Source organism: Morus notabilis, unplaced genomic scaffold (genome assembly GCF_000414095.1).
Source record: "Morus notabilis unplaced genomic scaffold, ASM41409v2 Scaffold101, whole genome shotgun sequence".
NCBI lineage: Eukaryota > Viridiplantae > Streptophyta > Magnoliopsida > Rosales > Moraceae > Morus > Morus notabilis.
In genome coordinates, this window is record NW_010364303.1 from 513,598 (window position 1) to 526,366 (window position 12,769).

Genomic DNA, 12,769 nt, shown 5'->3' on the forward strand with positions numbered 1-12,769 from the left:
TCGATTATAGTGATATTAGAGTCGTGTAATGTGTCAGAATACAATCAGCTGTGATAAACAACTCTTAACTTTTAAGGGTTAATTGGGCTAATAGACGCTCCAAAGGTAAGAAATAACTATCATTGACCTCAACAAACTCTCATGTGTGTGCCACATGAGCAGAAACGTAAAGAAAACATACGACGTTTTCGATTGAATCTTAAGTGCAAAAATTTTTAAGTTGAAGGGGTTGATTGCCTGGGAAAAAAATAGAAACTAAATTGCCAAATTCAAAAAGGTGATGTGGTGTCTGTATAAAAAAAGCCATTTTGAAATGGATGAATATGTTACAAGATGAGAATTTGGTAGGTATAAGGAAGGCTACACTAGTGGAGAATTTCGGACCCTCACCCTCCCTCTCTTTAGTGAGGATAGAGATGGTTTTGGGGGACTAAAATGAGGATGAGAAATCATTTACCGCCCCTGTCCTGTTATCATCCCTATCATTAAATTGTTTCATGTAATTTCCTGTGCCCATTCTAGCCCTTCCTGTCCCCATTCTTATTATTACGTCATCACTTCATGCAGTATGATATTTCTTCATTTTAAAAGCAACTTTAATACTTATTATCACCTTTTCTTATTAATTGGTGCATTTTCTAAGAGATACTTTCATGTATCATATAGAAGCCTGCGGCAATCTTTAGTGTTGCTTTCTTTTGCGTATAAATTAGCTATTTTAGACTTGGAAAGAAAGTAGCTCAATTTTATTCTCACCTAAAAATTTATTTGGACGGACTTCAATTTGTTTGTTTGTTCATTTTCCTTTTTTTTTTTTTTTTTTCCCTTTTGCTATAGAGTATACAATAAATTAGAGTTTTTTTAGACCTCTAAAATTAAAAAAAAAAAAAAAAAAAAAAAGAGAGAGAGAGTCCTTGAACGTAGTCGCTATCCGGCCATCATGTGAGAAATATTAATGGAGTATTATATATATTTCATTTATGGAAACCATATATCAACAAGTAATTAAGAACCTTTTAGCCTTTTACCTTCTAAAAAAAAAAAAAAAAAAAACTAAGGACCTTAATTTACAGACCATAAGTGAGATGGTCAGTTTTGATCATGAAGACCACAAGCCAAGTCTACTGATATGATTTTCTTGGCGTTCTTTTTGACCCAGTTATATTATAACGTGAGAGAAAAATAGAGAGTAGTTAGAGACGGTTCATCCGAAATAAGAAGTTGGGTTGTTTCGTTTTGGAAAATATTAAGTGTACCAAGGACAACAAGCTGAGACCTGAGAGGACACCGCATTGACTCTCTGAGTGATAGTAGTTTTTGATAGCATGAAAAATTGAAAACTTTGTGAAGAAGAAAATGAGAATAAGAATAAGAATAACACTTCTCTTCATTTTCCTTTTGTTGAGGTAATAACGGACACCAAACCCATGATTTTTCTTTCGAATAGTTGTTCGGGTTACCGTGCTATTCAACAAAAATGGTTTACACATAAGATAAATTCTCAAGTCAAATGTCGGCAACACGTGACGGTTTTTTTTTGGATGAGTGTCGAGTCACGAGTGATATATTAACGAAACCCAAACAAAACACAAAAGCTCGATAGGTTCCAACACAGAATCAAACGAAGGGATCCACTCCAAATAGTTCGAAAAGACATCAACATGGAGAAAAGGGATTCGAATCCCATGTCCCTAATTCTTTACCTCGTTTATGTCCTAATAATATCATCACAAATTGGCTAAAATATCATGTCAATTAAGGTCTTGTTCATTTCACTGATTTGAGTTTTTAATTTTAAGTTTTTACAGTAAAAAACTTTCAGAAAATGTCACATTTAACTTTTTCTGCTACAGTGAAAAGCTCTCAGAAAGTTTCACATCTCAGCTCAAATTCGCGAAGTGAACAATGTTTAAATGTTTTGATTTGTGTGCCGTAATATTATTAAGAGACATGTATAAGGATACAAAAAAAGCGAATATGTTAGTGGAGTCGGGAAAAAGAAAAAACAAGAGATTTAGCCAAAAAAAAACAGAAGATAAACACACCAGTCACGCAATCTTAGAACAACGTCCATGATCAAGCGATATTCAATATGAGTAACATCTACACTGCAATTCAACAATGTGTTGAAAGGGCGACATAATTTGGCAAGTTACCGTTGTTAATCTAACATGTTACTTTACCACAACTTGGTAGGTATTTATATTAATATGATTTATTATTGATATTAAGGTAATTGACATGTTTGGTCATTGAATTGTTTAAAGACTATCACTTTGGTCCTTCAACTTTCAATTTAGACAATTAACTCCTTCAACTCTTGATTTTGTTACAATTCTGGTCTAATAGCAGCTCGACGTTCATTTTCTCACAGATTTTCCGACGCGAGTGTCATGTGTGCTGCATTTTTAGGGATAAATGAGTAAAATAATATGGGATTTGTAGAGCTGTTGAAAAATAAGAGCAGAGAGGGTTGTGGATTTGTGGGTAGAAATTGGGGGAAAAGGTTGCGGAAGAAATTCATAGAGTTGAATTGCAATGTCACTGGATTTAAACCCCATGTGCAAGTGTAAGAGGCCGAGCAAGATTTTCACATCGTGGACGAGCAATAATCCGGGTTATAGGTTCTATGGATGCCGATAAATATGAGATAAAGTTGAAATTTCATTTCATTATCTGGTGTTTGTTCAAAGTTTTTGATTGGTTCAATGGCGTTTTACAGCATAATAGGGATGGTGCCTACACTTTCTATTGGAAAGACCCCAAGACGTGTGCAAGATCAACAGTCATAATTCCGGGGCTTCTACGAAGAACCCGTGACTTGGAGGCTCAATTTGATGAGAGACAGAGAGAGAGAGAGAGAGGGAGAGAGAGACGTTGTTGCTAAATCAAATGATGAAGCTTCAAGAACTAGTTAATGGTAGGGGAGGCTCCAATTGGAAATATTAGTCCTCTTGGTGTTTATTGTGTTTTGAGGGGATGAACAAATCTGGATATGAGGATTTTGACATTTAAATCTTAGGTCTTGTATTATGGGTAGATTATGAAGTAGTAGTTAATCCTTTTTTTTTTTTTTTTTTCCTAAAATCTTTTTCCTTGCGTTAAAACAAGGTTTTGTTTTTGCTCTAAAGTAGTTAAACCTTGTTCTTTGTAATGCATATAATGTTTATGCTATTAGTGGTCTAATGAAAATGTTATTTTTTTTTTTCGTTTGAATCATATTAATTTAACTTTTTTTTTTTTTTGGTTTGGTTTGGATCAATCTGACTTTTAATCAAACATTAGGGATGAACTTGAGAACCTGTATGTTAGCATTAGAAACTTTCCCACAATGGTAATTACTCTTTGATTTCTTCTCTTCTATCATTAAAATATTATCACATATATAAAATTTAATGGATTACCTGCCAAATAAAATTAGTGTCTAATATGTACCATAGACGTATAAACATATTTCTATCAACCAAAAGTTCATAATACGTTTTAGTTCAAAATTAGAAAATGGCTAACGTTTACTTCTTTTGTGAATGGCTAACTCCTCCAATAATAACACACGTAAGCCTAATGTGGTGAAGTCTTGGGAAAATAAACGGTCCTCTCTGCAATTGGACTAAAATTGTCACAAAATCAAGAGTTGGAGGAATTAATTGTTGAAATTGAAAGTTGAAAGATCAAAGTGATAGTATTTAAAAAATTCAGGGACTAAACGTGTCAATTATTCTTAATATTAATAATGTACATAAATCTGGTGACCGGTTGTCCATGTCGATCAATAATAACTGTTGATTCGAGCAATATATGATAGGTTATTAATAATAATTTAGTAGATTAACTTTAATTGACGGGATAATTCCGATATAATTCTTGTATTGACCTTTAACGAGTCCTTTGGAGTGGCACAATTCTAATCTCTCGTATTAAAGTGGCAGAACTTTTAACATGCCATATTAATATGACATTCAATCCCAAAAAATTTATGACGATGGGGCAAAAAAAGGGATCCACATCTCTTTTCAGGGTCAGTCCCGTAATTTCAGAAGCATGGGTTGTGGGAGTGTTATACAGATACTCAACTCATTTGAGGACAGTTCTTACGGAAGTGGGCTGGAAGGCACATATAAACCCACGCTTCTAAAAGCCCACTAAGGTCCATCGGCCACAGACCTACCACGTGTCGAATCCACGGCCACGTCCAATACGGATGAGCCGAGAAATTCCCCCTACGTTAAAAAACCAAAAACACAGAAAATAAAAAAAATAAAAGAAAGAAAAAAAAAGAAAATAGAGGAATGAATGAGGATAAGACACTTGTGGAGAACTCGTGCTTCAAACACTTCCATTCAAATCTCCACTACCTACACAAAACCAATCCGACGGCTCATATTTACTTGGACACACTCAGGAACAAATATATTATCGTCTCACCTTACTCTGTTTCTCTTCTCGTTTTACTTCCTGCCACTAATCATTACCTTCTTCGAGAGATTAGTTAGATCAGGTTCTGCAATTCTCAGATAAGAATCCATGGCGTCTCTAACAATGGCGTTCAGTCCGGCGCTGACCGGAAGAGTGTTCGCGGCGACGGCGGCGAAGGGCACCGGAGGGAGCAAAGAGGAGAAGGGACTGCTGGACTGGATCCTCGGGGGGTTGCAGAAGGACAATCAGCTGCTGGAGACCGACCCGATTCTCAAGAAGGTCGAGGAGAAGAACGGCGGCGGCGGCGGACGCAAGAACTCGGTGGCGGTGCCGCCGAAGAAGAAGGGCGGCTTCGGGGGCCTCTTCGCCAAGAATTGATCAACTCGATAAGATTAATATAAGTTATGCCGATTTATTGCCATTTTTAATTACTTCTCGATTTAATTGTTAAATCATTATCAAAACTCCTGTCTCGCTTATTTGAAATGTGGAACGTTGGACTTTTGTAATTGCTGTTCTTTCTAAATATAGCCAACGGGTTTTTAATTCCTATTTTTGATAATGTATATAGATATAGTAAATGATCTGTGCTAATAGTGATTTGTAACAAATAAACATTAGTTGTGCCACGTAAATTACACTATAGGAATAGGATTACGTGGACTAAGATTTTCTCGTGGTGCTCGATACTATTTGTGACTGAGTAGTGCCAAAGAGATTTAACTTTTATCTCAATTTTTTAATGTAATAAATTTCAGTTATTATAATTGATGTGATAATATTTTAAATAACTACTAACATAAAAAAAATAACAACTAGAAACTGGTATAAAAAGTTGAGATTATAATTGGTGTCGTAAATATTATTATTTTCGTTATCAGCAGAGAGCTAACTAAATTATCTTACTTATAGTAGTTTATTTTCCTTGGCAGCGTGATAATTTTTAATTTAAAGAGAAAAACAGAACAATATTTGACAATCGGATTAATTAGATGTATAAGGAACTTGAAGAAAATGTTTTGCAATTGGGGTAGATGGATAATTACTCTTTCATTCACATATCAAGATCATATTTGTGTATGTATATATCACATATAAAGTTAAACAATTGGTGCAACTTGATATTGAAGCAGAACCCTGTCACATGGCAAGTTGATATTGAACGAGTAACTTGCGCTGCTTCTCATATCCATTAGGCAAGCCTAGAAACAAGAGTAACCAAACCATGCAGTATGTCATTTGTCTCTTACTTATAAAAACATCCATCCAAATCCAAAACCACGAATCGAATTGCGCATACATAACCTGGGGAACTTAATTAGTAGATGCAGCTATACTTTTTTCTGTTATTTAAAAAAAAAAATCCCTCTGATCCTTTTTAACTTGAAGACAGCAGCTAATTTTTTAATAATTTAAACTAGATAAAAAAAAAAGGGTAAAGACCAAATGGACATCATTCGAAATATGTAAGAAATTAGCGTATATATAAGAGAGTATATAAAATCCATATCTTAGCTAGAAACATAGCTAGACAGGAGCTTATAGCTTAACCTTTTTTTTTTTTTTTTTTTAAACAAAAAAAGAGGGGGAAAGAGCGAGAGATATAGAGAGACAAAAACATATCACAGATAAGCTATTTAACAGATTCTAATTAGTAGAGTTGGCAGTGGAATTTGATCTTGACAAAGTACAAGAAGAATTAATAAACTGAATGCAATCTTCAATAGCTTCCATTCTATGAGAATCAAGAGGAGCCACAAAAGGCTTTGATCTTGCAGATGAAGAAGAGTTCTTTCCTGAATTAGGTGATGGAGTTCTCTTCCCAGAAACCATGCATAGAGTTCTCACAACATGTCCAGCAAAATGCTTCAGCAATCTCATCGGTGAAACTGACATAAAAACTGACGACCCTTTGGGGAGTTGGAATCTACGGCTCCCACCAAGCCTCTTACTTTCTGCAAATCTCATACCAGAATAAGATTTTTGTCTCTCATAAAGGAATGACTTCTCCTCCATGAATTCCCTGTTGGGCTGATCCTGAATATTTGCTCTTAATGACATGAGAGAGAGAGAGAGAGAGAGAGAGAGAGAGAGAGAGAGAGAGAGAGAGAGGGATGGAAGTTACAGGAAAGATTTGATGTGGGTAAAATATGGTGTGTGAAAGAGTGCAAGTAAAAGGGGTTAGTAGGAAGACCAAAAGAATATGCCAAAAGGGGTGAGTAGAGTCGGTAAGAAAAGAGACGCAAAAGCAGCATCCAAAAAGAAGAAAAAAAGAGCTAATGCTCCATTTATTTCGAGAGTTCTGATCTTATTTAGAAATATGGTTCTTAATTTATTACAATATTATTCTCTCATAAAAAATTTAAATTTTAAAAAATAATATCATAAATTATTATTCTAAACTCATAAATCAACGTCACCTAGAGTTTTTGCACTCCCCAATACAAAATCTACTCTTGGACTAGGTGAGAGCAACCATTTGGCTTGCATGCAGTGCAAGCATAGGGAAAATGATTCCTTTCCAACCAACAAAATACCAAAAACCAAAAGGAGTGTAAATAAGGGAAGTAATAATGATTTTGGGTATTTAGCTTCTGAGACCCTGATTTGATTGTCATCATGCAGAAATGTTTGGCGGTTATTTCAAAGAAAGAAAGAAGCACTTGTCCAAGAGAATCGGCCACTTGGTCTTCTTGGCCCTTTGGCCTAACTGTAAACAATGCTTAACGGTTAGCACCACAACAACAAATATTAAGTGAATCTCAGTCATTTGCGAAATACACGATTTCGGAATTCGCCTTTTATTAACACATTGTGTTATTAACACTTTGTGTTGGATATTACCGGTGTTCCTTAGCATTACTAGCAAATGTGTAGGCCAAATTTCCAAGTTCATCAACATATGCATCATAGAAAAAAAAAATCACATAAAATTTTTTTAGAGTATGCAAATATCTTACCAGTAGAATATAGTTTTAAACGTTAAATTATATAAGTTTAAGACAAGCATATGGTAAATTAACAAAATTTGATGAAAATCAGCTCTTCATGTTTGTACTCTTTCAATAGCGCTTTTTTTTTTTTAATATCCCGCCATACAATTTCCTTCTTTTTTGCTAATTCTTGAATTCATAATTTATCAAGCTTACAACTACATAGAGATGCTGGCAAATGAAAAGGCTTTTTTAAAAGAAAAAAAAAAAGAATAAGCTTTCAAGTGTGAACTGAACAGTAACGAAGAAATGGACCACTTTTCTTGGCCAAAAAGAAAGAAAGAAATGAACCTCCCTTAATGGTGTTTTTTTTTTTTTTTTTTTTTTTTTTTTTTTTTTTGCAAAAGGGGGGGGTTTCTGCAAAAAGGCAGGGAGGGGTGGCGGGAAGTGGTTATTGAAAGGGGTCGGAGGATTAAAAATGACAAAGAGGACAAAGAAAAGTGATTCCAGAAGTAAATTATCACAGGAAAGGGGAAAAAAGTTGGAAGGATCTCTTTTAGATGCAATGAAGAAAAACCAAGCCAATGTTTATGCAATATGCCTCACTTTTCTTTTATGCTTTTGATTCACTGTTAGAATTACTAAAAAGTGTCCACCAAAAGAGATAAAACATGCCAGGAGAAAAGGATATATAATGAACAATAATGTTTACATCGAGGTTTGGTACAATTTTTAACTTTATTTAAAATCAATCTTTGAAGTAGACAAATTTTTGTTATTATTTTATTGAACCCTACAAAGACCCCAAAAAAAACAAAGTTTCTTTAAAAAAAAAAAAGGTATTATACATATTAACTTATAAGATTAAGGAAACAAACAAATCTAGCAACAACTACTTCAGTACCAATTGAAACAAAATAATGAAATAATGCATAGCTAAATTACTTCATAGTGTAGTAAGCAATACATTTTCTTTTGGATTTTATATACTCCGATTAGACCAGATTAATATTTCAATTTGCATAATCACCTACTCCAATCTGTATAATATTATTATGCATTGATCATTCTACTAGCACAAGATATTCCAACGTCGGGCAATTACCAAGAGCCAACCAATTTATAGCTGTTTTACAATATTTTATCAGAAAATCTTGTCCTTAACTAATAATATCAAACCTATGGGAATAATGATACTTTTTACCGAGATTTCCAAGCATTCACATTTCACAGTACCTTCATTATCAAGACCATACAATATCGTGCACACAACACAAGAAAATTGAAGAAAATTAAAACTCTTTCCATGAAGTGCATAAAAAATCCCAGTCTGTACAAAACAGAGTTTGGCATACACAATTGCAGATGATGATGGATCATCCTTTGATATTCATAACAAACAAAACTTCCCCCAATCCTGGAATCCAAGAAGCCTTTAACTTCTTCAGTACCTTCAAAAGCCTAGAGAGCAATGATATCACTATCAAAACTGCATAGATTCCATTGATATTTCTTAGCGCTGCTTTTTTTTTATGGGTTCAAACTCACCTGGTTTTAGTTTAAATAGTATTTTCTCTCACAAAAAATTGAATTTGAAAAGACCTACTACAGTGTTTTCCCTTACAAAATTCGAACTCTGGTTCAAACTACTGTTTTGAACCCATATTCCAAAAAGGCACTTAGTGTTGCATCTAAATCCCAACATGTACAAACAGAGTTCTAACACGCATACACAATTGCAAAATCTCAATAAAACTGAAATCACTGTTTACCATTCATAACAAGCAAAAGTTCCCCACCTTGCGCAATCATGGAATCCAAGAAGCCTTTAACTTCTTCAGCATCTTCAAAAGCTTTGGGAGCAACAAGATCACTATCCAAATTGTACCATATTCCATTAATCTTTCTTAGTGCCACCCAATGCCTACAACTCCAAATCCCACCAAATCTCTTAACAGGAATATTGAGCACAATCCCCATTAAAGCATCTTCAGGCCCATCTAGATCAATGGAAGAAGCTCCATTTCTACGATCATGCCAAATCACAGTCTTCCCTTTCCCTTCCAAAGCCGCAAATAGAACATTTATGTCGTAGTTTCCGGTGAGTGTATTGTGATGAGGCTTGAAGAGTCCAGATAGTGGTGTCCATGTTTGCTTCTCCGTCTCATCAACAACAAGAATGTCAGCAATCTCATTCAAGCTTGCTCGTGTAAATGTATCCTTTTGCTGCTTAAAACAGTTTTACAAAAATAATATAAATTAACAAAAAATACTCATACGTAAATGAAACCAAATGAAAAATGAGGATATGTGCCAAAATAGTTCTTTTTTAAAGCTTTTTTTTTTTTTTTTTTTTGGGAAAATGTCCAGTTTCTAAATTAAAAAAATGTTTCCTTTTCTCAAAATTTGAGAATCAATATTTAAGTGATTGAAATTTGATACATAAAACATATGTTGATGAACTAATGTATCAAGATCAATTACCGAAAATTAATTAAGAGTTTACGAAAGTCATTTTTTTTAAAAGAAAATAGAGACATTTTCTTTTTAGAGAAATCAAAGACATTTCTATTCTCCAGCCAAAAAAAAAATCCATTTCTACTCTAAAGTAGAAAAGTCATACACCGCAATCTCTCTAAAAAATCTAAAAAATAGAGGCCTGTGAGAGTTTTGGGCATAGATGATTAGTGGGTCTGTTATACAATGTCAAAACAGAAATTCCCAATTCCATTTTCATTCTCTATTGCGTTTTCTTGAGAGCAACCAAACGATTGAAATTTGAAACAAATCAATAGAAAAATCAGCACCAAAAGAAGGGAAAAAAGAGAGAATGAGAGATGGATAGAGGAAAAGGGTATTGTTACCTGAAAGAGATTGTTAAGGGAGTGTAAGAGGCAGAATTGAAGCCTTTGCCTCTCGTGATAGATTTGGGAATTCTCACTCGTCATCTTTTCTTTTGAATTTCTTGATTCCAACGCTATAAGAGCTAAAGACCGAAGGAACCCCAGTCGAAAAATGTGCGGAGGAATCTGGTCTGGTCTTGAAATTGAACCGGAAGTCAGCCGGAGAAGAAAGACGGTGGCTTGTTCGCTGAGTATTAGCACAAGCTGATTAAGAACCCGACACGTCAAATTTATTTTGAATTAATTTCGAAAGTTTCTCTCGAATTATGACAATTTTAACACTTTGCCCTATGAATTTAAAAAGTAACATATGTTCCTTCTGAACTTTGTTTTCTTAAAAATTTTTCTCAATTTGTTACAATAAGTGACAAAATTATCACGTGTCACTTATTTAGTGAGAATTAAAAGCGTAATTACGCTTATATCCTTATAATAAGATAATTTCCTATTTTTATTGAACAAATTCCTCATATTCATTTCCATTTTGCTTCTTTTTTTTCCTCACTTCCTCGCCTTGGAAACATGTGATTAGTGTAAGCAGTGATGTACCAGAGTACCATCGTGCAAACCCACCTAGCGCGAGACTCTCTGGACCTTCATAAACCTTTAGCGACCCCGACGAATTGACTAAAACAACCGCCGCGACAACTCTGGGGACCAAATAGCTCCGATGGTAATGTAACTTTTGTGGACTTCCACAACAAGAACTTTAGTGACAAAAGTGTGGAGGTGAACCCTAGCGTCGGCAGCGATTCCAGCGACGAGGGTGACGACCCCGGCAATGACGGCGTAAGCGATTTGGGCAACACAAGTGGTGGCATTCGCACCAGAGTCTGGCTTGACGGTGGCGACTTGCAGCCTTCATCGCCATCCCGTGCTACAAAGGAACTTCTGACGTTGCTTCCGAGACTGAAACCGAACATCTCTGGTGTGGGCTTGGTGGCAGCATTGTTCAAGGAAGAGGAAAATGACGAATTTTTTCAATAAAAATGGGGAATTATCTAATTAGGAGGGTATAAGCGTAATTATGCTTTCAATTATCACTAAATAAGCGACACGTGAGAATTTTGTCACTTATTGTAACATAAGGGAAAAACTTTTTAATGGAACAAAGATCATTGGAAACGGATGTTACTTTTTAAAATTCATAAAGTAAAGTGTTAAAATGATCATAGTTCAGGTGGAATTTTTAAAATTAATCCATTTATTTTCCGTCTCTTCAAGAAGTTTTGATGAGGTGGTTTTAACTTTTATTAGTTCACTGTTGTCATTTGAAATAAAAAAACGGTGTTATTTATTTTTGTCATTTTAGAAATAAACATGTTTGTTTTAAGGTCGATCGTCTACAGTCTATTAACCATCAAATGATGTGTAGTAATCAGTTAAATTATTTTGTTTGATATGGTTTAACTAAAACGATACGTCCCATAATGTCTAAAAGTTATAAACGACAATTGTTTAGTGTTTCTAGTTACTGCCTCTTCCACTATAAAAGATGCATTCTATCACAAGCAGGGCTATAAGAAATCACCCCGAACCTGACCGAGCTGAGCCGATCCTATTCGAAAATCACGGGTTTTCAATTTTTTATTTAATTTTCAGTTTTACTTATGCCCAACTAGCATTGTACGGGTAGGGGTGTAGAGTAGGGTTCCATGAATCCGAGGTACCCCAACCTAGAGATGTCAAACTTGTCGTGCCGGGCCAGCACGGCACGCTTGACCCCAGGCCCATCACGGGCCTGGGCCGTGCCATGCACGACCCTGCACAGTGCAGGGCCGTGCCTGGGCCGGGCCTAAGAAGAAAAACTCAGGCCCGGTCCAGGCCCTTGGCCCTAATCCATAAGGGCCAGGGTCGGGCTTGGGCCCAGGCCCTTGTATTTTTTTTTAAATTTAATTAAAAAAAATATCATATGCCCCAAAAGATGTGATTTTATTGAATTGACGTAATAGGAGTACACATAAATGACTGCCTCGTTAAAAACCTTGCTAAGTAAAACCCGTTGGGAGATCGGGGCAAAACCTTTGTGAAGAAAAAAAGAGTGCAGTAGCTAGGAATAGTAAATTACAAACCTAAGTGCTTCCAGAAGATTCTGTTATTTCTAAGTTAGAAAAATATTCTTGCATCGAATCATCTGTGTATTGTTATTTTCGTCTTCTGGCATCTTCCCAGTCTTTAACACACATTAGTCCCTCCAAGATATCTGGATGCATTCTACTTCTCTTCTCGTCAAGAATTCGGTTGCTTATGCTAAAAGCTTGCTCCGATGCTACCGTTGACACTGGAGTTGTCAGAATGTCACGAGCTATTATGGACAGTGTTGGAAAACGATCTATCTTGCTCTTCCACCACTGTAAGATGTCTAGTTTGTCGTCATCGATTACAAAATTTGCTTAAAAATATTTGACTAGTTCCGTAGACGCTTGTGTTGAGGACGATCCTACCGTTTTCTCTTTCTTCTTCAAGAAACTCCACGACAATCCTTTAGGCCCCGAACTGGTAGTTGACGACGAAGTT

At 35.4% G+C, this 12,769-nt stretch overlaps 2 protein-coding genes across 4 annotated transcripts; one reads left to right on the forward strand and one right to left on the reverse strand.

Moving 5' to 3' along the window:
• Positions 1–4,374: 4,374 nt before the first annotated feature.
• On the forward strand, positions 4,375–4,980 carry LOC21404885. The gene has a single exon (XM_010106371.2). It carries the CDS (start codon positions 4,525–4,527, stop codon positions 4,792–4,794), a length of 270 nt encoding a protein of 89 aa, XP_010104673.1. The 5' UTR covers positions 4,375–4,524; the 3' UTR covers positions 4,795–4,980.
• Positions 4,981–8,661: 3,681 nt separating this feature from the next.
• On the reverse strand, positions 8,662–10,428 carry LOC21404887 (josephin-like protein). 3 transcript variants are annotated; one of them, XM_024170996.1, is made up of 3 exons: positions 10,214–10,428; positions 9,149–9,578; positions 8,662–8,810 (listed from the first exon to the last, which is right to left on the reverse strand). In XM_024170996.1, exons 1-3 carry the CDS (start codon positions 10,295–10,297, stop codon positions 8,803–8,805), a joined length of 522 nt encoding a protein of 173 aa, XP_024026764.1. In that variant the 5' UTR covers positions 10,298–10,428; the 3' UTR covers positions 8,662–8,802. The 3 variants fall into 3 exon arrangements, with proteins under 3 accessions (XP_024026764.1, XP_010104675.1, XP_024026763.1); XM_010106373.2 differs by having other exon boundaries at positions 8,662–9,575; XM_024170995.1 differs by having other exon boundaries at positions 8,662–9,578.
• Between the last annotated feature and the right edge of the window lie 2,341 nt (positions 10,429–12,769).

Excerpts from the sequence above, each read along its gene's own strand:
- LOC21404885 (XM_010106371.2), top strand. The coding sequence starts at position 4,525 with ATGGCGTCTCTAACAATGGCGTTCAGTCCGGCGCTGACCGGAAGAGTG.
- LOC21404887 (XM_024170995.1), bottom strand. The coding sequence starts at position 10,297 with ATGACGAGTGAGAATTCCCAAATCTATCACGAGAGGCAAAGGCTTCAA. Across the intron at positions 9,579-10,213 it reads CCCTTAACAATCTCTTTCAG|CAGCAAAAGGATACATTTAC; the intron begins GTAACAATACCC and ends AACTGTTTTAAG.